The following is a 26,944-nucleotide window of genomic DNA, read 5'->3' on the forward strand; positions in this document are numbered from 1 at the left end:
GAAAAGACATGGAAGATTCATTAGAGGCACACAATTGCTTAATGTGAGACTTACTGAAAAACAAAAGTCACATTACCCCCTAGCTTAAGGCTTCATTTCCTAAAAAGCTGACATGATTTATTTTTAGAACCACCTGCCAAGTCAGTCTTGGAAGGTGATTCTGATTTGAAGTATTCTAACTGATGTTAGACCTTAAAAACACAAGACCATCTTGAGTATTAACTACCTTTAATTAATCATATTTTATAGAAGCTCAAAACACCCAAATATTTATCCTTTTTATGAATAAACAAAAGCCCTATGAATTACAATATGCAGAACACTATATAAAAGAATTCCCATAAAAATTACATTGGAATATTTTTCATCAGTGGAGCAACTGCTGTAGCTTCCTCTGAATGGGACAGCATCTGCCTGAATGCACGTTCTTCTTTGTGATAATCTAAACTTAGTGTAAGTACAAATCACAGAAGAAATTAAAGTTTTCGTCTTTAATGAAATGACTTTGGAAATAACGTACATTTCCATGACACCAATACTACAGTTTTCGGAGTCACAGTAAGATACACAGAATTACATCCGTAATTAATATGAATGCCAACATGTCAAGCAGTAATTTGTTACATGGCAAACAAAATCAAAAAAGCAACCATCAAACAAAAGAGACCCATAGCTTCAGACAAGGCAAATCCCAGGATAGCATATGAGAACAGCTGCTGCTTCAGCGAAGGGTTTCTAAAAGAGACCACATATGACTGTTACTTTGAAATATTAGTTTCAACATGTTTGGTAAATGTTAAAGAATCAGATTACTAGTGTGGGGATTTTTGTAAACTGAAAAGTCTGCTGGAAGAGCATTTGCCTAGATCTCTCTTACACTATTCTCCTTCAATCCTGATAATATGGTGTAAAGGTAGGGAGCTGTCTGTCAATATAAATGGTTAGTTTTCATTCATTTTGATGGGTTCTGACATTCTTATCCATCTGAAAATATGATCTATACCTTTTAAGATCTGACAGTTTAGGTCTTAAATAAAATAAATTGATCCTTTTAAGGAATGTGCTCTAATAATTTTATTCCCAAAATAGCTTAACAATTAGGAATGCAGACTCTGAAGTCAGACTTAGTTAAAATTCATTTTCTGACATTTACTAGCTATGACCTGGGCAAGTAATGTGGCCTCTGTGTCTCTAGTCCTTCATAGATGTTATTCTCATAACACCCCAAATGGTGTTATGAGAATTAAGTGAGATAATGCATACAAACCCCTTTAAATATAATGCAAGACACAGAGTAAGCACTTAATGCAAAGTAGCTATTATTTCAGTAGCTAAGTTTCCAACTACTGCAAGCATGCTCTTAAACTAACTTATTTAGGGATAGAAATGATTACCTGGCATAACCAATGATAAGGCTGCCAAAGACTGTTCCAATACCAGCACCAGAACCAGCCACTCCTACTGTTGCAGCACCTGCACCAATAAATTTGGCAGCAGTATCAATGTCTCTGCTGATTGCACTGGTCTGAAACTCCCTTTGGATTAGCTGAGACACACCATTCTGGGCCCCATTAAATACCGTAGAGCCCTGGAAAACAGAAAATAAAGGTAAAGGTCGTATCAGTAACCACAGGTAGCTATTTTAATTAAATACCATATTGTCAAAATGATAACTACTTTTTTATTTTGTAGCTGAGTGTAAAGAGACAAATCAAGAGCTTAGAATAATCTCACTCTTGTGGAACAGGGATAACAATATCTACATCTTAAAAGGGTGTTGAAAATTAAGAAACAACATATATAAATATGCTTTTAAATAAAGTAGGGTTTTTTGTTTTGTTTTTTTCTTAAAAGAGACAAGGTCTCACCTGGTCTGTCACCCAGGCTGGAGTGCAGTACAGTGTGGTGTGATCATAGCTCACTACAGCCTTGAACTCCTGGGCTCAAGCCAGCTCCCCACCTCAGCCTCCTGAGTAGCTAACACTACAGGTGACCACCAGGCTGGGCTAATTTTTAAATGTTTTGTAGAAACAGGATCTTACTATGTGGCCCAGGCTGATCTTGAACTCCTGGGGTCAAGCAATCCTCCCTCCTTGGCCTCCCACAGTGCTAGGAACACAGGTGTGAGCCACCGCATCCAGCCCAATAGAGTACATTTTTCAATAACTGTAGCTATTATAATTTTAAATATAGGCAACTTAAATCAATAGACTTGAATATAAATACTTGGCCAAGTTTTGGATAGAGAAATTTCTCTATTTGGCTCATCTAGTTTTTTGGCTATTTTTGGCTATTTGGCTCATCTAGTTTTTTGGATAAAAGGGTGGGGAAGACTTGCCCTCAAACTCTTATTAATAAAGTTTTTTTCCTTCACTCTAATCAAAACCCTACCCTTACTTGGTAGTGTTACCTAATTTCAATTATTGCTACTATTACCTCTCCAGTCCTACTAGCCTCTGGTCGAGATAACACTGATGCAGAAATTGGTCTGTATGCAACTCTGGATCCAGCTCGGATCTATTAATGAAAAAAAAATAAAGATTTCAATATTAAGAAAGAATACAGGTAAGACTTCAATGACTTTTCTGGTACCATGAATTCTAAAAAAGCAAGCAGTAAAAATGAATCAGAGACTTCTGAATTGACTCTTTGCTGTTTGGTCATTTTTAATACATAAACAATTTTAATAAAGTTTCATGCTAATGAAATTGTAAAGCTTGCTACCTTGAATAAAATTTCTAATAACAGTTACAAAGAGAGTAAGAACTGCTTTTGACATTTCCATTATTGTAGTGCCGTAAGTCAAGTCAGAAAAAAGCAATAAATACCACACATTCTTTGGCAATTTTAAGTGGACCAACAAGTATACTAGGAGCGTCACAATAAACATTTATCATTCAAAATAGCCCAGCAGTTAATAGCCCTGACCATTTCAAAGATATTTCTATATGACCATTAATCATAAAAAAAAATTTCTAAAAAAGGAACTTAAGCAATTCTACATCAGTTTAAGAATAATCTGTGAAATATCTGACCATAAGGACATATTCCAGTCCAACTTCTCTGCCCTTGAGTGTCCACTAAACTAAGGTCACAGAAAAACCCTTCCGAACCAAAACCTGATTCTCTAAGACAAATCCTCCAGATCTAGACCTCACTTAAAGCCTGCAAAATTGTTATGAAAATAATACTCCGGAGGCAGGAAGAAAGACTTTGGGCTCGTTCCCCCACCACCTTCCTCCGCCCCCACACGGAAAGGCAAAGTCCCTCCCTCTGCAGCAACGAGTTTGACCTACAGACAGGCACTGGAAAGCGCTGCTGAGGTGAACTAGGCCTCAACGGCCCCCTACATCCTCTGCAGTACTCCAACCTTCGCGTCGACCCCAATCCAACAGAGAGGCTGAGAGAAGGTGGGGGAAAGGGCCACTCCGGGTCTAGGGACAAGAGAGTTTGACCTACACCGAGTGAGGCCTGACAGCTAGGCCTCGGCTGCTCTGCCTCGCCCTAGTGGCAAGGAGAAGGCTGAGATGCCCTAAGATTAGGAAGAAAACGGCAATGGGTTCATAGGTGAGGAGAGAGCCGTTCCCGAGAGGGCGGTGTGCCCCGCCCGAAGGTTGCCCCATTCAACAACGTGGACGCTCCAGGCCAAAAGGCCCACCCCTCAATCCCCCCGACCCTGCCTGGGCTACGCACCAGAGAGGGGGTGCAGGCGAGCTTGGCGCAGGCGAACATCTTACACTCTTCGGGACTGCGCGGCTGGAGATATTGGGTGACAGGCGACGTGGGCTCCTCTCCCGCTTCCTCTCTGAGGAGGCAAAGAGGCTTAAGGTCAAGTGCCCTCCAGGGGCCTGTTCTTCCCACCCAGGCCCCGCAGGCTGCAGTGCACGCCGTCAGCTTGGGCCCCGTGCCCAGTGAGGCGCCGGCACAATGAATGGGTCCCTATTGGGCGCCGCTCCGCCCTGGCCAGGCCGGGCTCCCTGTGCCCTCCACTTACCTTCCCGGGAGGCGGCGGCGGCACGGTCTGCGGCAGAGGTCGAAGGAGTGGGACTGAATGCGCAAGCGCGGTCCGGCTCTTATTCGCGCCGCAGCACCCGGATGAAGAAGGCGGGGTTTCGGGTGCACCAAGGAAGACACTCAAGGTCACTTTGTAACAACTTTATTGGCAACTAGCCGGGAAGGACAACGACAACCACCTGGTGATGGGGCAAGAGGGAGACAAAAAGAAAAACTGTAGATTAGCCCCGGCAGAGAGGACTAAACAGATTAACTTTTGATATGAGTTGGCTGCAGGATAGTGGGCCTTTTTCTTCACGTTGGCACCTTGTAAGATTTGGCCTTTTATCAGTTGCTGCTTCTCTGTAGTAGAAGTTGACTTGCTGGTCATTCTCTTCCTCTGTGAAATAGGACTGTGGCTGGCGGGAGGAAAGAAGGGTCATTCACTACTTAACAGGAAACTAGGGTCCCCAGCAAAGCGAAGATATTTATTTCAAGGAACCTGGAAAATGGTTCCAGAAGTATGGCTAATCCTTCAGGTGAAAGAGGGCCTGACCTAGAAGTACTGGTGGAGCCATAAGCAAATGAGTAGATCTAAGAGCTTTGTCATCTGGGGCACAAAATTGCCTCTGGGTAAAGTGAGGGTGCTCAACTTTTCTTCTAGCTCTAAGATTGGAAGATTTAAGGGATTGTATTTCATGTAGGGCTTGAGACTAAAAAAAGTCTTAAAAAAAGTCTGAGTATTCTCAGAACGTACTCAATTTTAACACCTGTTTTTGTTAAGTTTGGACAAATTATCTTCTTCAGAGGAATGCAGAAATATCTCAGCAAAATGGCTCTGACTGAACTTCTGGTCTTTTTAGATCCTTGAATTATATAAATTTAATTTAGTAATTCTAACAAATGGCTAATGGAAGTGATATCAACACGTCAACATAAAAGATTAAACATCTAGAATGCCCTGCTAAGAAGATGGCTGGGGACTGAACTCCAGCCCACTCTGCCTACAGCCCTAGCATGAGACAACATCAACCCAGAGGATCAGCTTTTTACTTGTTAGCTTAAAGGTGCAATATTATCTAGCAGCAACGCTGGTTGCTGCTAGTTCTGGGAGAAGCCCTCAGAACTAACACTTGAAAAATGAATAAGACTTTGTCACTAATCCAACTTCAAATGGTTCAAAATTACAAAAATACTAATCATTTTAGGCTCAGTCTTTAGCTGGAAAATAGAGATAATTCACGTGTACTGTTAAACAAGCAATTATTCATATAGTTTCTCAAGTACTCAATTCTAACCTGAAGAACATGGTGTCCTGTGGTGTCTACAGTAGAATAAACAGTAAAGCCTTTTACTTCAATAATAGATCCTCCAGGGGAAAAAATTATTCTAAGTGGATTTATGTGTAGAGATGGTTTTAAGTGATGTTCCTATCTCTTTAGCACTAAATCAGTGGCAGTAACTATTGAGGAGGAAGCAAGAAAGAAGCCAAGATCCACAGTGGCTGCTTCCAAGTTGCATATGGACTAGTTGCTTGTGGCAGGGAGACACATAGGTTCCGAAATCCAGTCTGTTCTGTGGAGGGGCCTGACCATGGCTGTGACTCCACGGTGCTATTCTAGATAGATTAATTCAGACTTTGCTTGGTTTTGCATCCTAAGATTGCGTTATAGAAAGAGGGGAATGAAGGCCAGGTGTGGTGGTTCACGCCTGTAATCCCAGCACTTCGGGAGGCCAAGGCGGGCGGATCACAAGGCCAGGAGATGGAGACCATCCTGGCTAACATGGTGAAACCCCGTCTTTTTACTAAAAATACAAAAAATTAGCCAAGCGTTGTGGCAGGTGCCTGTAGTCCCAGCTACTCAGGAGGCTGAGTCAGGAGAATGGCGTGAACCTGGGAGTCGGAGGTTGCCGTGAGCCAAGATCACGCCACTGCACTCCAGCCTGGGTGACAGAGCAAGACTCCATCTCAAAAAAACAAAAAAAAAAAAAAAAACAAAAAAAAAGAAAAGAAAAAGAGGAGTGAATTGGAGTAACACCAACCCATGTTGATGTTGATTGAGGGTGGATATTTGCACTGAGGAAGATTGAAGAAAAAAAGTACCTTCTGAGAGGACTAAAGTGAGGCCATAAAGATGAACAGGGACCTCCCTGAGAAGTATCTTATCTTTTCTGTGTTTTTTTCATGGACAGTGGGGACAGTCATAGTAAGTTATGACATCATAATTTGGCAATATCTGATAAGACCGGGTGATGATGATAGCTTGAGTGATGATGGCATGATGAAGATAGAAATCCGATAGCAAAGAGAAGTATGACAGATCACTCCCAAACATAGCCCTCTCCAGAAACCACTTGGACAGAAAAAAGTCCAGATAAAGAGAACTGAGGTGTCCAACACATGAGTGAGGCCTTCTTGGATCTCTAGCTCTCATCAAGCCTTCCCAACACCACGAGGAACAAAAATGAGCCATCCAAATGAGCTTTACCCAAATTCCTGACCCACGGTGTCAAGAGCAATGAAAGGGTTGTCGTTTGGCTCTTTCCGCCATCTTTTTGTGCCACCACAATGGTGCACATGAATGTCCTGCCTGATGCTCTCAAGAGCATCAACAATGCCGAAAGAAGAGGCAAATGCCAGGTTCTTATTAGGCTGTGCTCCAAAATCATCATCTGGTTTCTCACTGTAATGGTGAAGTATGGTTACATTGGCAAATTTGAATCATTGATGATTACAGAGCTGGGAAAAATTGTTGTGAACCTCACAGGTAGGCTAAACAAGCGTTGAGTAATCAGCCCCAGATTTGATGTGCAACTCAAACATCTGGAAAAATGGCAGAATAATCTGCTTCTATCCCACCAGTTTGGTTTTATTGTACTAACAACCTCAGCTGGTATCATGGACCATGAAGAAGCAAGAAGAAAACACACAGGAGGTAAAATCCTGGGATTCTTTTTTTAGAGATGTAATACATATTTACAGATAAAATGCCTCATGGATTCTGGTGCTAAAAGAAAAAAAAGAAACTTTGTCATTTGAAGCTATTAAGTTTTAGGGTTGTTTATTATGAAGTGCTAATATCTATTTAGTAATACATAACTAAAACAGGAAACATTGTCTGCTAAATATTCACTACTTCTTTGAGATCTATGTGGGGGTAGCAGCATCTCTTTTTTTTGAGACAAGGTCTTGCTCTGTCATCCAGACTGGAGTGCAGTGTTGCGACTATAGCTCCCTGCAGCTTTGACCTCCTGGGCTTAAGCAATCCTCCCACCTCAGCCTTCTGAGTAGCTGGGACTACAGGCATGCACCACCACACCTGCTAATTTTTAAATTTTTTATAGAGCCACAGTCTCCCTATGTTGCCCAGGCTGGTCTCCAACTCCCAGGCTTAAACGATCCATTTCAGCCTCCCAAAGAGCTGAGATTACAGGAACGAGCCACCACATCCATCTGGTAGCAGCATCTTAAAATGGGGAATTTCAGTTTAAAATTCCAAGTGTAGCTCATAGCAAACCAGATAGAAAGAAGCCCAGGTCTTGGTTACTAACTCCCTTTCCTTGAAGTATTGAGGTGGAGTAGGATTGTTATCATTAACTTTAGTAAGGTAATTCTAACTGACCACATGGAAAGATATTTAAATTATTTACTTTTGAACATTTTAGGCCAGGCATGCTCACTCAGGCCTGTAATACCCGCACTTTGGGAGGTCAAGGTGGGTGGATCACTTGAGTTTAGGAGTTTGAGACCAGCCTGGCAACATAGCAAAACCCCATCTCTACAAAAAATACAAAAATTAGCTGGGCATGATGGTGTACACCTGTAGTCCCAGCTACTTGGGAGGCTGGGGCAGGAGGATCCCTTGAGCCTGGGAGGTGGAGGTTGCAGTGAGACAAGATTATACCACTGTACTCCAGACTGGGTGATGTAAATGAAACCCTGTCTTAAAAAATTTTTTTTAATATTAATAGCCTGCAAAAGTTTCACCAGCCTTCTCATGCTGGTGTGAGAGAAAAAAAATTGTTGAAATGAAAATCAGAAATATAAGTTTAAAATATTCTGGGGTCTGTTATTATATTTAGTTTTTCTTATAAAAGCTTTTGTGTCTTATTATTGGCTTTAATTTGTTATCAATTTCTCTTTGAAAAAAAAAACCTCTGAACCTGCACTAGTTTTACAGGACATTAAATTGAGGTTAGCTCAGATAAATACTATGCTCTTTCTTTGAACATTGTGAGGACACAGGGAAAAGGTAAGAGTTTGCAATATAATTGGGGCATATGAGAAATTGGACTGACTTATATAAAAAATTAGAGAAAAATACAAATTAGTACACATTCCAGGACAAAGTTGTGTGATGCACTAAGGGAAATCGCATTAGAAAAGAGATTGTCCTGGTCAGAAAGTAGCTTACTGAAGAGAAACTTGAGCTAGGACTTGAAAGATGGCATGATTTGGATAGAAAAAATTTCTAGGTATCTCTTAAATAGATCCTAACACTCCCAGATCCATCAACTGCCTACATTGCTAATCAATTTCTAGTGTAGAAAATTTTGTCCTTAAATTTCATTTTTGACTGTTCTACAAATTATTTAACCACTTTAATGACATCTAGTATACTGGACTAGAATATTTACTAAATGGGCCACAAATAATTTAGTAAGAAACTAAAAGTAAATGTATGTCTCCATGTCCTCTTTAGGTCTAGGCTAAACTTTATAAAAGAGTTACATGAAAACAATGTCATAATAAAATAAATGTTATTCTGTCCTTCTTTTCTGGTAAGATATGCTAGTTATTGAGGAAAAAACAATTGTATGTCATAGTGTATAATTAATATAAAAGACTACTTACATGAAAAGAAAATGAACAAGTATATGGAAATGAAATCAAATCCCTCTGCTAATTCTTGCCCATCTCAAATGTAAGTAATTTCCTAATTTTTCAATTTGTGGCAGACACAGCTACTTGCCTATCCAACATCCATTCTCTCCTTTTTTTCTTACTTACAGAGATCTGTCCCCAGTTAAAAAAATGCTGAGCTTCTCAGATTCTCTTATGATTAGGAATGGTCAATGACATGTGAGTTGAAGTTACTCCATGAAGCCCCTAAGAATGTGCAGAAAAGGGATAGATTCAAATGGATCATTCTTTCTTTTCCATTACCTTTTTTTTCCTTCCTGGAATACAGATCTAATGTCTAGATGGGAGGCAGGAATATTGCAACTACAAGAACAAAAGTCACACGTTAAGGATGGAGAATCTGGAAAGTAGGAACCTGAATTTTTCACTTTTTTTTTTGGAGTATCAGCCCTTAATTGCCTATTTATGGAGTTCATGTCACATGAAAAAAATAAATCTCTGTTTGGTTAAGTCACTGAGGTCAGTTTCTGTTATATTCAGCTAAACATAACCCTAACTAGTAGATAATTTTATAGACTTACGTCTCTGAAGATCTTTGGCCTTTGGGCTGTGATTACAGCTGAAGTGCCCATTCTCCCCCCAAATTTACATTAACTTAGATCTGTCTTTTCTTCCTTATTTGATGGTATGTCTGCTAGGGACCAATCAGGAGACAAAAAACATACCTGTAATTTGAATAGGGAAAATTTAACATAAAAAAAAATTAACCAGTGAAAGATGCCTAAAAGGAGTAGAGTGGACTCTAAGGGGTCTAGTAGTAGTCCTGTAGGCACAGCTACTAACCTTGGCTGAAAAAGAATGTACAACAAGAAAGAAGCTGAGAAATTTAGAGGGGAGTGTGTGGCTGCCACAGGAATGTGCAGTCCACCTGTGCTGAAGAAACTTGCTGGAGGCATGGGCTGTAACTGAACTGTGAGGACTGTATAGGTGAATACTACCAGGCCCCGCCTGCAAACCAATCCACTGGCTCCACACAAAAAAGTCTACCAGAAGAAGAATGTCAAGTTCTTTCCTCCTGCTCTGGCCTCCTAGTGTCTCCCCATCACCCTCTATTGGCAGAATACCATTGCCAAAGCAGAAATGCTTACAGGGTCCAGCTCCAGAATAACAAAGCAAGGGAAAAAAGGGTGGACTTGTAGCTGAGAAGTCATAAGTTAATAACTAGCACAGATAGTAAGATTCTCAAGGGCAGGGATTATGTCTAAGGCATGCTGTGTCTTTCACAGCACCTAACAGAGTGTTAAACATAGTAGTCACTCAATAAATGTTTGCTCAATAATAAATAGTATGTATGAAATAATTGGCAATAATTTTATTATTCTTTTTTATTTTTAATTTATGTGGGTACACAGTAGGTGTATATATTTATGGGGTACATGAGATATTTTGGAACAGGCATGCAATGTGTAATAATCACATCATGGGGTATTGGCTACCCATCCCCTCAAGCATTTATCTTTTGTTTTCAAAGAATCCTATTATACCCATTTACTGATTTTATTTTATTTTTATTTTATTTATTTATTTATTTTTGAGATGGAGTCTCGCTCTGTCACCAGGCTGGAGTGCAGTGGCACAATTTCAGCTCACTGCACCCTCTGCCTCCCGGGTGCAAGCGATTCTCCTGCCTCAGCCTCCTGAGTAGGTGGGACTACAGGCGCGTGCCACCACGCCTGGCTAATTTTTTATATTTTTAGTACAGATGGGGTTTCACTGTGTTAACCAAGATGGTCTTGATCTCCTGACCTCAGGGGATCAGCCTGCTTCAGCCTCCCAAAGTGCTGGAATTACAGGCGTGAGCCACCGTGCCCGGCCCATTTACCTATTTAAAAATGTACAATTAAATTATTATTGACTGTAGTCACCATGTTGTACTATTAAATACTAGGTCTTATTCTTTTTAGTTTTTATTTTTTGTACCCATTAACCATCCCCCCTTCTCTCCTACCCCCACCCGACACTACCCTTCCTGTCCTCTGGTAACCATCCTTCCATTCTCTATCTCCATGAGTTCAATTGTTTTGATTTTTTTATTCCACAGGTAAGTGAGAACAAGTGATGTTTATCCTTTTGTTCCTGGCTTATTTCACTTGACATAATGTCCTCCAGTTCCATCCATGTTGTTGCAAATATCAGAATCTCATTTTTTGTTATGGCTGAATAGTACTTCATTGTGTATAAGTACCACATTTTCTTCATCTATTCATCTGTTGATGGTCACTTAGAGGCCACTCCCAAATTTTGGCTGTTGTGTGAACAGTGCTGCAGTAAACATGGGAGTGTATATATATCTTTGACATGCTGAGTTCCTTTCTTGTGGGTATATATCTAGCAGTTTGCTGGATCGTACGGTGGCTCTATTTTTAGTTTTTTGAGGAACCTTTAAACAGTTCTCCATAATGGTTGTACTAATTTACATTCCCACCAGCAGTGTACAAGGGTTCCCTTTTCTTCACATCCTTGCCAGCATTTTTTATTGCTCTTTTTTTGGATAAAAGCCATTTTAACTGGGGTGAGATGATATCTCATTGCAGTTTTGATTTGCATGTCTCTGATGACCAGTGATGTTTAGCACTTTTTTATATACCTGTTTGTCATTTGTATATCTTCTTTTGAGAAATGTCTATTCAAATCTTTGGCCCATTTTAAAATCAGATTATTATATATTTTTTCCTATAAAGTTGTCTGACTTCCTTATATATTCTGGTTATTAATCTCTTGTCAGATGGGTAGTTTGCAAATATTTTCTCCCATTCTGTGGGTTGTCTCTTCATTTTAATTGTTTCCTTTGCTGTGCAGAAGCTTTTTAACTTGATGTGATTCTGTTTGTCCACTTTTGCTTTGGTTGCCTGTGCTTGTGGGGTATTACTCAAGAAATTTTTGCCTAGACTAATGCCCTGGAGAGTTTTCCCAATATTTTCTTGTAGTAGTTTCATAGTTTGACATCTTAGATTTAAGTCTTTAATCCATTTTGATTTGATTTTTATGTAAGGCAAGAGATAGGGCTCAATTTCAGTCTTCTTCATATGGATATCCAGTTTTCCCAGCACCATAATTATTCTTCTCTTTTAGCTAAGATGTGTGTCTCTTGAGAAAAATTAGGATGACCTCTAGTATTTCTTCTGAATATTGCAAAAATTTAAAGCAGTGTGTAGAGGGAAATTTATAGCACTAAATGCCCACAAGAGAAAGCAGGAAAGATCTAAAATTGACACCCTAACATCACATTAAAATAACTAGAGAAGCAAGAGCAAACACATTCAAAAGCTAGCAGAAGGCAAGAAATAACTAAGATCAGAGCAGAACTGAAAGAGACAGAGACACAAAAAAACCCTTCAAAAAAATCAGTGAGTCCAGGAGCTGGTTTTTTGAAAAGATCAACAAAATTGATAGACCACTAACAAGACTAATAAAGAAGAAAAGAGAAGAATCAAATAGACGCAATAAAAAATGATAAAGGGGATATCACCACCAATCCCACAGAAATACAAACTACCAGAGAATACTATAAACACCTCTACGCAAATAAACTATAAAATCTAGAAGAAATGGATAAATTCCTCGACACATACACCCTCCCCAGACTAAACCAGGAAGAAGTTGAATCCCTGAATAGACCAATAACAGGCTCTGAAATTGAGGAAATAATTAATAGCCTACCAACCAAAAAAAGTCCAAGGCCAGACGGATTCACAGCCAAATTCTACCAGAGGTACAAAGAGGAGCTGGTACCATTCCTTCTGAAACTATTTCAGTCAATAGAAAAAGAGGGAATCCTCCCTAACTCATTTTATGAGGCCAGCATCATCATGATACCAAAGCCTGGCAGAGACACAACAAAAAAAGAGAATTTTAGACCAATGTCCCTGATGAACATCGATGCAAAAGCCCTCAATAAAATACCGGCAAACCGAATCCAGCAGCACATCAAAAAGCTTATCCACCACAATCAAGTTGGCTTCATACCTAGGATGCAAGGCTGGTTCAACATATGCAAATCAATAAACGTAATCCATCATATAAATAGAACCAAAGACAAAAAACACATGATTATCTCAATAGATGCAGAAAAGGCCTTTGAGAAAATTCAACAGCCCTTCATGCTAAAAAGTCTGAATAAACTAGGTATTGATGGGATGCATTTCAAAATAATAAGAGCTATTTATGACAAACCCACAGCCAATATCATACTGAATGAGCAAAAACTAGAAGCATTCCCTTTGAAAACTGGCACAAGACAGGGATGCCCTCTCTCACCATGCCTATTCAACATAGTGTTGGAAGTTCTGGCCAGGGCAATCAGGCAGGAGAAAGAAATAAAGAGTATTCAATTAGGAAAAGAGGAAGTCAAATTGTCTCTGTTTGCAGACGACATGATTGCATATTTAGAAAACCCCATCATCTCAGCCCAAAATCTCCTTAAGCTGATAAGCAACTTCAGCAAAGTCTCAGGATACAAAATCAGTGTGCAAAAATCATAAGTCTTCCTACACACCAATAACAGACAAACAGAGAGCCAAATCATGAGTGAACTCCCATTCACAATTGCTTCAAAGAGAATAAAATACCTAGGAATCCAACTTACAAGGGATGTGAAGGACCTCTTCAAGGAGAACTACAAACCACTGCTCAACGAAATAAAAGAGGACACAAACAAATGGAAGAATATTCCATGCTCATGGATAGGAAGAATCAATATCTTGAAAATGGCCATACTGCCCAAGGTAATTTATAGATTCAATGCCATCCCTATCAAGCTACCAATGGGTTTCTTCACAGAACTGGAAAAAACTACTTTAAATTTCATATGGAACCAAAAAAGAGCCCACATTGCCAAGACAATCCTAAGCCAAAAGAACAAAGCTGGAGGCATCACAATACCTGATGTCAAACTATACTACAAGGCTACAGTAACCAAAACAGTATGGCACTGTTACCACAACAGAGATATAGACCAATGAAACAGAAGAGAGCCCTCAGAAATAATACCATACATCTACAACCATCTGATCTTTGACAAACCTGACAAAACAAGAAATGGGGAAAGGATTTCCTATTTAATAAATGGTGCTGGGAAAACTGGCTAGCCATATGTAGAAAGCTGAAACTGGATCCCTTCGTTATGCCTTATACAAAACTTAATTCAAGATGGATTAAAGACTTAAATGTTAGTCCTAAAACCATAAAAACCCTAGAAGAAAACCTAGGCAATACCATTCAGGACATAGGGATGGGCAAGGACTTCATGTCTAAAACACCAAAAGCAATGGCAACAAAAGCCAAAAAGGACAAATGGGATCTAATTAAACTAAAGAGTTTCTGCACAGCAAAAGAAACCACCATCAGAGTGAACAGGCAACCTACAGAATGGGAGAAAATTTTTACAATCTACCCATCTGACAAAGGGCTAATATCCAGAATCTAAAAAGAACTTAAATTAACAATAAAAAAATCAAACAACCCCATCAAAAAGTGGGCAAAGGATGTGAACAGACACTTCTCAAAAGAAGACATTTATGCAGCCAACAGACACATGAAAAAATGCTCATCATCACTGGCCATCAGAGAAATGCAAATCAAAACCACAATGAGATACCATCTCACACCAGTTAGAATGGTGATCATTAAAAAGTCAGGAAACAAGAGGTGCTGGAGAGGATGTGGAGAAATAAATAGGAACACTTTTACACTGTTGGTGGGACTGTAAACTAGTTCAACCATTGTGGAAGACAGTGTGGCGATTCCTCAAGGATCTAGAACTAGAAATACCATTTGACCCAGCCATCCCATTACTGCGTATATACCCAAAGGATTATAAATCATGCTACTATAAAGACGCATGCACACATATGTTTATTGCAGCACTATTCACAATAGCAAAGACTTGGAACCAACCCGAATGTCCATCAATGATAGACTAGATTAAGAAAATGTGGCACATATACACCATGGAATACTATGCACGCATAAAAAAGGATGAGTTCATGTCCTTTGTAGGGACATGGATGAAGCTGGAAACCATCATTCTCAGCAACCAATCACAAGGACAGAAAACCAAACACTGCATGTTCTCACTCATAGGTGGGAATTGAACAATGAGAACACTTGGACACAGGGTGGGGAACATCACACACGGGGGCCTGTCGTGGGCTGGGGGGAGGGAGGAGGGATAGCATTAGGAGATATATCTAATGTAAATGATGAGTTAATGGGTGCAGCACACCAACATGACACATGTATACATATGTAACAAACCTGCACATTGAGCACATGTACCCTAGAACTTAAAGTATAATTAAAAAAAAAATCGTTCCTTCATGATCCTAAGTATAAAATAAATTATGTAAAAAAAAAAAAAGGAATAGAAGCTGGACTTCTTTGAGTGTACTTTGCTTTGTGGATTTGAATTTGGAACCATGCAAACCATATGAGAAGTAAAATTTTTAAAAATTTCTAAAAATTAAAAATTAACGGAACAAATGAATTTAACTCTGCATAGCTGGTAGCACGATTACACAGAGTAAATAGAAAGAGTTTCTATTAAGGGATAAAAAGGCAAGTCCTTGCTCATTCTGCTTCACACATGCTGGCCTCCTTGCTGTTCCTGAATCATGTGAACTACACTCCACCTCACAATGCTGTATGTTTTGTTCCTTCAGCTTGTAATACGTTTCCCCTGGATATTCACCTGTCTCTCACTTTCACTTTCTTCAGGTCTTTGCTCAAATATCACCTCTTAAGAGAGGGCTTCCCATATCCTTTACCTATCTTTATATTTCTTCAGAGCTCTTCTTGCTACCTGGTGTCATGTATTGATCATTAGTTTGTTTGGCTCTTGTATTAGACTATAAATCTATGAGGACAGGGACTTTCTTTTTTTCTTTTTCTTCTTTTTTTTGAGATGGAGTCTTGCTCTGTCACCCAGGCTGGAGTGCTGTGGCACGATCTCAGCTCACTGCAACCTCTGCCTCCTGGATTCAAGTGATTCTCATGTCTCAGCCTCCTGAGTAGCTGGGATTACAGATGTGTGCCACCACGTCCAGCTACTTTTTTTTTTTTTTTTTAGTAGAGATGGGGTTTCACCATGTTGGCCAGGCTGTCTCAGGTGATCCACTCACCTCGGCCCCCCAAAGTGCTGGGATTACAGGTGTGAGCCACCGCATCCAGCAAACTTTGTGTTTTTCATTGCTGTATTCACATAGTCTAGAACATGCTTAGCCCATTAAAAGGCACTCAATGAATTTTTGAGAAATGGGGTTGGAGAAGGAAAGGATAAACTGTTAACTTTTTCTTTGTACATCTCTGTATTATTTGATATGTTACAATAAACATGAATTACTTTAAAAATTAAAAAAATGTGTTAGGAATGTTTTAATAATTCACAATAATTAATAAAATATATTATTCCCTCTGTGTGTTTGCATTAATTAAACCAAAGGGAAGCGTGGCTAAATGTTGAATTTCAGTTCTTGGTGATAGGCTTGGGTGTACTTTCAGTCTATAGCCCTACCCAATACTCTTCAAATTATATTCTAACTCTAATTTATCTATGGCTAGGCTATCCTTGTTTTAAAGCATTGTGTGTGTGTGTAGTGTGTGAGTGTGTGTGTACCTTTCTATCTATATATTGGCTATAGTTTCTTATATGTGATAGGAAGATGTTATGTGAATTTTGGCTATTTTTTAATAAAATCAATTGCAAGTATAAGTCCTCATTCTCCTTCAAGAAGTCAAATTCATCTATATTTAATGGACCCAGATATTCAAATTTTGGTTAAGAGATAGGAAATTTCACAACAATAACAAAATGTTTCAAAGCACTTCTATGTATCAAAATTTTCTGCTACTGTAGTCCCAGTGAGGTCTGTAAGGGTTGTATTCCTAGTCAATTCCTTGTATCAATTACAGAATTCTAGGGTTTGCATGTGGTACAAGTGCATCATGCTGAGTATGCTTCGTTTTCTCTCCATTTTTGGATTGTCATGGTCCTATGGAGGAATAACAGGGTTACACAGAACTAGTCATACTTTTCTCGGCCACCTTTTCCCATTACTGATTTCAATCATTTATTCCATTAGATGATTAGTTTCAGACTTTTCCTTACCCATCTTGCCCTTCTAAAAATTTCTGATCTCTGGACTTTGAAAATTAGGTTAGTTTCCTATGCCAGGTCCCCAAGCCAGGCAATTTGGCTTAAAGTAGTGATCGCTGTATAACAATTTTAAGTGGAGTATGATGTTCAGAGGCAAAACATCAAGAAGACACATTCTACAAAATGGGGTCTGTAAGTGGAAGCATCAGGATTTGTTTATGGATTGAATTAGAGTGCTTGTTAAAATTGCTTTCATTGATTTGAACTAGAGGATAGCTAAACAAAAGATGCACGTTTTAAATTAAAAACTTGTATTTGAACTTGAAGTAGAAAACATGGTCCGACAAACACCCATGATCAATAGCTACAGAAAAACAAAGCAGAGAACACAGTAGTTAAAAGCTTTAATTTTTAATTTAGAGGGTCCTATCCCCCATGTTGCCCAGTCTGGTCTGGAACTCCTAAGCTCAAGTGATCTGCCCGCCTCGGCCTCCCAAAGTGCAGGGATTACAGGCATGAGCCACTGCACCTGGCCTCCATCTGCCCTTCTTGACCATTTAAGGGAATCCTCTGAACTTGTTCTACCATCATGGAGATAAACAGATCCCCTATGAGAGTATAGCCTTAAAGAAAGAGTAAAACTTTTTTAAGGCTTCTGTTCTATTTTAGCTTAGAAAAAACTTCAAATCTTTAAAAAAATTATGCAATGTTTATATTACATTCTATTGTGTATCTGATTGAGATAATTTAAAATACTTTAAATTACCAATTAAATTACTGAATTCTCCACCCTATTCTCCAGTAAAACTGATGTGCTAGGAGATAGGTCCTGCTTTCTTATGGTTTTGCTCACATCCTATCCCACCATTGCATACCTCAAGAGTGCAAGAATCTCAGATTTCGGTGGAGGGATTTGTTGTCAGACATTCCTCTTTCTATCTGCTCATCCCATGGTCTCTGGCTAATAGAGGGTACATAATCTACAACAATACAGACAGCAGGTAAATTGTCCATCTTTCTGGAAACTTTACTAGACTATAGCAAACTGTGTACAAATTCTTAAGATCCTAGCAATTTTAACTTCTCAAGAGTTAACCTTAGTCAAATTTTTCCCCACCCTATTTCCTCACTATTTTTTTAACCTCTTGGCTCAGAACATCCAATTCATGCTTTTTTGTACCACACTCTTATTTTTGGCCAGTATCAGCTAACATCTGATCACACAGCATGCTGAGAGCTCTGGGGAATGAACTGGGAAAAGAAACGAGGTATAAGGAGTTCAGGGTAAATTCAGTGACTAAAGTGATAACTGCTTCCCCCATAGAAAGACTGTGACTTCTTTAGATAAATACTTTGGAGCGCAGTTTTGGTAGGCAGAATGGTTCCCCACTACCACAAAAAATATCCATGTCCTAATCCCCAGAACCTTGGAATGCGTTACCTCACATGGCCAAAGAGACCGTGCAGATATGATTAAACTAAGGATTCTGAGGCAAGGCAATTTGCCTGGATTAGCTGGATGGGCATGATGTAATCACAAGGGCCCTTATAAAGTTAAAGAGGGAGGCTGGAGGTCCAGAATCAGAGAAGGAGCTGTGATGATGGCAGAATTAGAGTGGTGCTGCATGAGGAAGACTCCACTAGCTGTCACTGGCTTTGAAGATATGGAAGGAGGCCACCCGCCAAGGAATGTGGGCAGCCTCCAGAATCTGGAAAGGAAGGGCAATGAGTTCTGTGGAGCCTCTAGAAGGAATGCAGTGCTGGCAACACCTTGATTTTAGCCTGCTGGGACCCATTTTAGACTTCTGACCTCCAGAACTGTAAGGTAATAAATTTATGTTGTTTTAAGCCAACAAGTCTGTAGTAATTTGTTACAGCAGTAGAAGGAAACTAATACAGTAGTCAAACTTTTGTCTGATTCTAGACATGGGTCGTTAATCTGGGAGGACAAACGAAGAAGAGTGGATGGAGCCTTGATTTTGGAATTCAGGCAGCTGAGGTGGACTTTGTTATATGGGATAGGTCATTTTAGTGCAAGGTCAGGGATATGAGCAGCAGGGCTGTGCCCTGACAAAATGTTGATAGGATCTACAAAAGCATAGTGGTATACTAGCCAGTGGGTTGGGTCATAGGACCAAGCTTATTCTGGGCACCCAAAATTTGGGAAAATAGAAAAAAAAAAAAACACATACCCAAGAAATGGACAGAAGTGTACAAGAAGAGAAGGTTGATACCTCTAGGCAGGTAGAAACAGGAAGCTGATACGTAATAGCGCTGCTGAAATGCTCTTGAGCATAAAGTTACATAACACTTTATGAACTACATTGGCTGTTAAAAGACAGCTGGTGGGTGTGGTGGTGCATGCCCGTAATCCCAGCTACTCGGGAGGCTGAGACAGGAGAATCACTTGAACTCGGGAGGTAGAGGTTGCAGTGAGCCAAGAACATGCCACTACACTCCAGCCTGGCGATAGAGCGAGACTCCGTGTCAAAAAAAAAAAAAAAAAAAAAAGAGCTGGAAATACATTTCCAGGTTGGGCTCCAGTGGTTTCAAGTTGCTGTTAGGTTAGAAAACCCTGCAGGAACAGGGCAGCTAGAGAAGAATCATCAATGACAGAGTTTTGGCCAGAAAGGTAATAGAAAGAAGGCCAAGAAATGTGAGACAGTGTCAGTTCAATGATGGGTCAGTTTCACTGATAGCTTACCGGAGGGTGAAAGTCATGGGTTTCTGGATTCACACTTTTTTGTCGTTGTTGTTTGTGTTTTTTGAGATGGAGTCTTGCTGTCACCCAGGCTGGAGTGCAATGGCGTGATCTCAGCTCACTGCAAACTCCACCTCCTGGGTTCAAGCGATTCTCCCATCTCAGCCTCCCGAGTAGCTGGGATTATAGGCACCTGCCATCATGCCTGGCTAATTTTTATATTTTGGGTAGAGATGGGGTTTCACCATGTTGTCCGGGCTGGTCTTAAACTCCTGACCTCAGGTGATCTGCCCACCTTGGCTTCCCAAAGTGCTGGGATTACAGGCGAGAGCCACCGCACCCGGCCAGGATTCACAATTTTGATCTTATAGGGGTCCTGTCCAGTGTTACCGGGGAACAAGTCTAGACACATTCCTTTATTTTCTTCCTCCACTGAAACCATTCTATTTACACTAATATCTTACTGGTGTTAATCTGTTATTTAATCCGCTTGTCTTCATCTCCTCTCTTTAGATTCTTGTGTCTCATTCATTCATTCAACAAGCATTTTATTTATTTATTACATACAATTGTTAGACTGCTTTCTTAAGATATTTATTTGGGCCGGGCGTGGTGGCTCACGCCTGTAATCCCAGCACTTTGGGAGGCCGAGACGGGCGGATCACAAGGTCAGGAGATCGAGACCATCCTGGCTAACACGGTGAAACCCCGTCTCTACTAAAAAATACAAAAAAATTAGCCGGGCATAGTGGCGGACGCCCGTAATCCCAGCTACTGAGGAGGCTGAGGCTGGAGAATGGCGTGAACCCAGCAGGCGGAGCTTGCAGTGAGCCGAGATTGCGCCACTGCACTCCAGCCTGGGCGACAGAGCAAAACTCCGTCTCAAAAAAAAAAGAAAAAAAAAAAAAAGATATTCATTTGATGAAAAACCTAGAATAAAATGTATACTAATTAATGTAAGCTTAAAAGCCTTCTTTGTTTTCCTGTCCTTCCCCCACCTTGCCCATTATTGAAACCCCCTGATTTGGCCAAAATGGCCCAGTTCCCATCCTCCAGACACCCATTGCATAAGAACTTCTTTGTAACTCTGACTGCTTTGCTGTAGTAAAGTTCAGAGACCTCTGAGTCTTCAGTTATCTCTTTCATATATTAGCAAAATATAACCTACCCAAACACAGCTGAAGATTAAAAATATAATAAATTGTGGGGAATGGTAGGGGAAGGTTGAGAATTAAGACCAAGTCTTCTTTATTGTCCCTGTTTGCTACTGCTGCTGCCAAATTATCTGGACAAACAGCATTACCCTTGAGATCTGCTAATTCCTTCCCACGCTCAACTCTTCTGCCTCACAGTTTTTATTAAATTTGGATCTGTATCCTGCTGATATATTGACTCTTGGCCTACTTGTCCTGTGCTTTCACATCTGACCAACTTTCTCTTAAAACCAAGAGCAAAACAATCCTTTTATAATTGTATAAGAAATGCAGGAATATGAGCTCGTAAGTAATCTAAACAATATGAATTATGTAGAACAAAAACCATAGCTCTTGCACAGCCTACTCCCCAGCGTTGTTTTCCTTCCCAGAAGTAATCATTATTAACAGTTTAATGTGTATCTTTCCAGATATTTTACTGTGTTTTTATGTGGAAATATATGAATATGGTTTTAATTTTCTTAAATAAAAACTTATACCTTCTTTTCAATAAATGATGCTAGGAAAACTGAATATCTACATGCAAAATTATGAAGTTGGACTTTTACCTTATACCACATGCAAAAATAACTAAAAATGCATCAAAGATCTAAATGTAAGATCTAAAACTACAAAACTCTCAGAAGAACACATAGGAGAAAATTTTCATGACATTAAATTTGGTGATAATTTCTTGGATATAACACCAAAATCACAGACAACAACAACAAATAGATAGATTGGACTTTAGCAGTATTAAAATTTCTATACATCAAAGGTTACTCTTAAGAGAGTGAAAAGACAACACACAGAATGGTGAAAAATATTTATATATCTGATGAAGTTAAAACACCCAGAATATGTAAAGCATTCTGACAACTCAACAACAAGAACCAAAACAACCCAATTTAAAAATGGACAGGCCAGGCGCAGTGGCTCATGCCTGTAATCCCAGCACTTTGGGAGGCCGAGGTGGGTGGATCGCTTGAGGTCAGGAGTTTGAGACCAGCCTGACCAATATGGTGAACCCTATCTCTACTACAAACACAAAAATTAGCTGGGCATGGTAGCATGTGTTATGCGCATTCGTGTGAAGAGACCACCAGATAGGCTTTGTGTGAGCAATAAAGCTTTTTATTCATCTGGGTGCAGGCAGACTGAGTCCAAAAAAGGGGTCAGCAAAGGGAGCTGGGTGGTGGTGGTGGGGGGGGTGGTGCATTTTTATAGGATTTGGGTAGTAGTGGAAAATTACAGTTAAAGGGGGTTTTCTCTTGCGGGCAGGGGTGGGGGACACAAGGTGGTCAGTGGGGAGCTCATTGTCCAGGAGAAGAAATGTCACAGGGTCAATTGATCAGTTAGGGTGGGGCAGGAACAAATCACAATGGTGGAATGTCATCAGTTAAGGCAGGAATTGGCTATTTCACTTCTTTTGTGGTTCTTCAGTTGCTTCAGGCCATCTGGATGTACATGTGCAGGTCACAGGGGTTATGATGGCTTAGCTTGGGCTCAGAGGCCTGACAGTGTGCGCCTGTAGTCCCAGCTACTTGAGAGGCTAAGGTAGGAGAATTGCTTGAACCCAGAAGGTGGAGGTTGCAGTGAGCTGAGATAGCACCACTGTACTCCAGCCTGGGTGACAAAGTGACGCTCCATCTCAAATAAATAAATAAAAATGGACAAAGGTCTTGAATAGATGCCTCTCCAAAACAAGATATACAAATGGGCATTAAGCACATGAAAAGACCCACATCACTAGTCATTAGGAAAATGCAAATCAAAGTCACAATGAAATACCACTTCACACACATTAGGATGGCTGGTATTAAAAAAAAGAAAAATAAGAAGGGTTGGTGAGGACGTGGAGAAACTGGTACCCTTGTTTGTTGCTGTTGGGAATATAAAATGGCAGTCATTGTTGAAAACAGTATAGTAGTCCCTCAGAAAGTTAAACGCAGAATTACCATATGATTCAGCAATTCCGCTTCTAGGCATATACTCAAAAGAATTGAAAGCAGTGACCCAAACAGATACTTGTACATCAATGTTCATGTAACATTATTTACAGTAACCAAAAGGTGGAAAGAACCCACATGTCCATCAACAAATAAATGAATAAACAAAATGTGGTATGCGCATGCAATAGAATATTATTCAGCCTTAAAAAGGAGTAAAATTCTGATGTGTGTTACAACATGGATGAACTTTGGAAACATGCTAAGTGAAATAAGCCAGATTCAAAAGGATAAACAGTATATGATTCTACTCATGTGGCATGCTTAGGTTTAGCAAATTCATAAGGACAGAAAGTAAAATAGAGGTTCCCAGGGCCTGGGGCCAGGGGAAATTGGGAGTTATTGCTTAATGGGCACAGAGCTTCTGCTTGGGAAGATGAAAAGTTCATCTTTCATGAAATGGATAGTGGTGATGTTTGCACAACATGTGAATGCATTTAATGCAACTGAACTGTACACTTAAAAATGGTTGAAATGGTAACTTTTATGTTATGTATATTTTACCATAATAAAAATTATTTTAAAACTAATATGTATAAGTATTTTAATTTCAGTAAACACAGCACAGAGCTACCTTAATCAACCTTGACTTCTCAACTCATATGTATTAGTATTTCAATTTCAGTAAACAAAGTTACCTCAATCTTTCAAAAATAATGTTTACAATTTTATAATGGAAATTTAAAACATATTAAGAAAGGAAATAGTATAATAAATTCCCACCTGTCTTCCAGGGTTAGCACTTATCAACACGTGGTCAATCTTGTGTCTTCTATTCTTCTCATCCACGTCATTTCCTCACTACCTCATTTTTTTGAAACCCATTCCAGACATCATAATATTTAAATTATAAATGTTTAAGTATGATTTCCATAAGGACTCTTTTCTGAAAAACATAACCACAAACCACTATCACATTTAAATATTTAACATTTTGTTAATATTATCAAAGATCCAGCTAGTGTTGATCTGATTGCCTGATAATATTTTTTTAATAGTTGGTTTGTTGAAATTAAAGATCTGAACAAGTCTATAAATTATGATGAGTCATATATCGTTTAAGTCTCTTTTAATCCATAGATTCTCCCTTCCTCTTCTTTCAAATTGATTAGTTGAACAAACTAGATTTTTTGTCATGCAGTTTCCCACATTCTGGATTTTGCTAATTTTATCCTCATGGTATTACTAAATATGTTCATCTGAACCCTATATACCCTGTAAATTGGGAGTTAGAGCTACAGGCTTGGTCTGATTTGGATTTTTGCTTTCTTCAAATAGCATTCACAGGTGATGTTGTGTACTTCCTATGTGCACCATTTAGGAGACACATAACATCTGATTGTCTTTTTTGTGATGTTGTAATTAATCAGTGAGGTCAGCCTGATTTATTATAATTCCCTGTCAGCTTTTCACTTAGTGATTTTAGTGGCCATTAATGATTACTACCTAGATCCATTATTTCATCAGAATTGAAAAACGACAATATTCTTTTCCTATCATTTCTTCTTCATCTATTAGCTGGAATTATTTTGCAAAGAAGAACTTTCCTTTATCAACGATTTTTGTTACCTGATAATACAATTAGAACCAAAAAGCCAGAATTAAATTGTTGAGTTTTTCCTTTTATTTACTAGTTTTCAGAATAATGAGTCATATATAATTTTAAACCATCAAGTAATTAGTGTAGGGTGATTATCTCATAGAGTAAGAGTGGATGACGTGTCCCTAAGGGAATTTGGATGATTTTCTGTCTTTGAAAGAAACCTGGACTAGGTAATCTCTATGGTTCCTTTGAGCTCTTGAAGTTCATAATTTTTCTTGCTCATGAAAACCATTTATGTTTTAATTCTCAATTTTCAAAAAGAATTAGTTGATATATTTCAATGTTATTTAGAGAGCAGACACTCCTTTAACATTTAACAGATATTATTTGCTAAAGAATTTGCAAAAATTTTGTGTGTTTTCTCAAAGTTCTGGATAGTTAGCTAATTTTTTTCAGGGGCTACTTCACTACCTTTTACATTTCTTTATGTACGTTTTAAACGTAGGTTTTTAAACTTAAAATTTTAAACCATGAAAAGTTGCAAGTATGCTGAGAATTCCTATTTATTTTTTATGCCGATTCAATAAATTTTGCCATTTTCCATAATTTTTAATACTCTCTCTGACTGTGTGCATGCATGCACACACACACGTATGGTATTAACTGTATACATAAACATCTATGTGTCTATCATCTATACACATTTGCACAAAGACATTTTATAGATATTTTAATTACTTTTCTAAGCCATTTGAAAGTAGGTTGCCTGCATTATGCCCCTTAATATTTCTGTGCATATTTTCTCAAAACAAGAAGTTTCTCTTACATAGCCACAGTATAGTTATCAAATTCAGGAAATTTAACATTGATATAAAACTTTTACCTGGTCTGCAGTTCATAGTCCAATTTCATCAATTGTTCCAATAAGGTTCTTTATAGAGTTTTTCCCCTCTAATGTGGGCCCAGCCACATTGACATTTTTGAAGAATACAGGTCAACTGCATACTTTTTCCCGGCTATGATCATATATATTTCCCAGTTATTAGTTGTAAATAATAGAAATTGCCTGTGGCTGATTTAAGTAGGAAAGGGATTTATTGAAAAGGTATTGAGGACCTCCTAGAATTTTAATATATCAGTATATCTCAATAAATATTTTTTACAAACAATAATAAATTATATTTATTGAGCACTTACAATGTGCTGCACACTGATCATATTACATTATTGCCTTATCCAGTAAATAACCCTACGAGGTAAATTTCCTTTCCAATACTCCTGAATTTATTTTAGAAATGAGACAACTATAGATTAGGAAAGTAAAATGAATTTCCCAAGGCCACACAGCTAGTAAGGTGCTGAGCCAGTGTTCAAAGTCAAGTTTTGTCTGACACTAAACTCCATTCTTTTTCTACTCCATATTTTAATGGCAGCATAACTCGAAAACATTTCTGAAAGACATTTGCTAGAAAATAAATGATCTGTGGTAGGCTGAAACATTAAATATTGCTTCAGTTGATATTATGAGAGATGTATATTGTAAAACATACACGCGTTTTAGCTTTTCTCCATCTTTAAAATCACTTCACAGACATGACCAAATGATAGAGGAGCTGGCGAGAAAATCCTCAGCGTGCACATCAAATTGTACCCACTTGGGGGCACCCACAATGCAGCTTTTCTGCCTGTTCTCCTGCCTAGAAGCTTCGAGCCCTGCAGAGCTGGATTGAGCCAGCTGCTCTACAGGACTCAGACAGCCCGATCTGATATCTCAATAAATAGTGCCCTATATCTCCAAGTTTAGGGGATATTTTACTTAGTTTGTTGCCCACATGATAAACTATTTTCTGCAGTTTAAAACATCAATAATTAATACAATTGCTACAGGCCAAACGTGCTAGATATATGTTAGGATTTAATGACCAAGAACTAAAAATAATTTGATGACTTAAAATGATACATTTGTCCAGAGGATTTTTTTTGGATTTACGCTATGCCAAAATTAGGAACATAATGATTAACCAATAGGGGTAAAAAATGTGCTGTAAAATCAAGCTAAGTGTTTTAAAATAGTTTTGCATTGTCGTCTCACCTGAAACATACTCTTTGGTAGGGACGTGTGTTGGCGATCTCCAGTGCTGCTGCTGATGTAATCTCCAGGCCAGCCATTTGGTCTTTAGCTCTATTTGATAGTAGAGATCCTCCTGATATATACAAATGTCTAAGATGCCACTGAACCCAGATGTAGTTTCTGTGGCTTTGCCCAGAGAGGGGTTATTATTCCAGAGCATAAGGAGAGAAGATACAGCAAACAAGATTGTACTGGATGTGGCTATCACAGTCTTTCATATCCACCACTGCTGCTAAAGAGGCAGTTGAAGGTGGCCATGTTTTAAACCATATAAATCCACCTTTAATATGGCTGCTTAGACCAGAGGGAGCCAAAGTATGATGGGAGAGCAGCTCATGGGGTGATTTAGCTCAAAAAC

The 26,944-nt window shown here is 39.0% G+C and overlaps 1 protein-coding gene and 1 pseudogene across 1 annotated transcript; one reads left to right on the forward strand and one right to left on the reverse strand.

Moving 5' to 3' along the window:
• Positions 1–476: 476 nt before the first annotated feature.
• On the reverse strand, positions 477–26,944 carry ATP5MC3 (ATP synthase membrane subunit c locus 3). The gene is made up of 7 exons (XM_019022052.2): positions 26,548–26,944; positions 23,636–23,798; positions 3,995–4,193; positions 3,694–3,805; positions 2,437–2,517; positions 1,395–1,588; positions 477–735 (listed from the first exon to the last, which is right to left on the reverse strand). Exons 4-7 carry the CDS (start codon positions 3,730–3,732, stop codon positions 621–623), a joined length of 429 nt encoding a protein of 142 aa, XP_018877597.1. The 5' UTR covers positions 3,733–3,805; positions 3,995–4,193; positions 23,636–23,798; positions 26,548–26,944; the 3' UTR covers positions 477–620.
• LOC134756658 (small ribosomal subunit protein uS8-like) lies at positions 4,176–7,097 on the forward strand (annotated as a pseudogene).

This window comes from Gorilla gorilla, chromosome 11 (genome assembly GCF_029281585.2).
Source record: "Gorilla gorilla gorilla isolate KB3781 chromosome 11, NHGRI_mGorGor1-v2.1_pri, whole genome shotgun sequence".
Lineage (NCBI taxonomy): Eukaryota > Metazoa > Chordata > Mammalia > Primates > Hominidae > Gorilla > Gorilla gorilla.

What these genes read in the sequence shown, in the direction of transcription:
- ATP5MC3 (XM_019022052.2), bottom strand. Translation starts at nt 3,732, where the DNA reads ATGTTCGCCTGCGCCAAGCTCGCCTGCACCCCCTCTCTG. An exon ending in TCGCCTGCACCCCCTCTCTG is followed by an intron (nt 2,518 to 3,693) that starts GTGCGTAGCCCA and finishes TTTCATTAATAG; the next exon opens with ATCCGAGCTGGATCCAGAGT. An exon ending in AGGCTAGTAGGACTGGAGAG is followed by an intron (nt 1,589 to 2,436) that starts GTAATAGTAGCA and finishes TCTGTTTTCCAG; the next exon opens with GGCTCTACGGTATTTAATGG.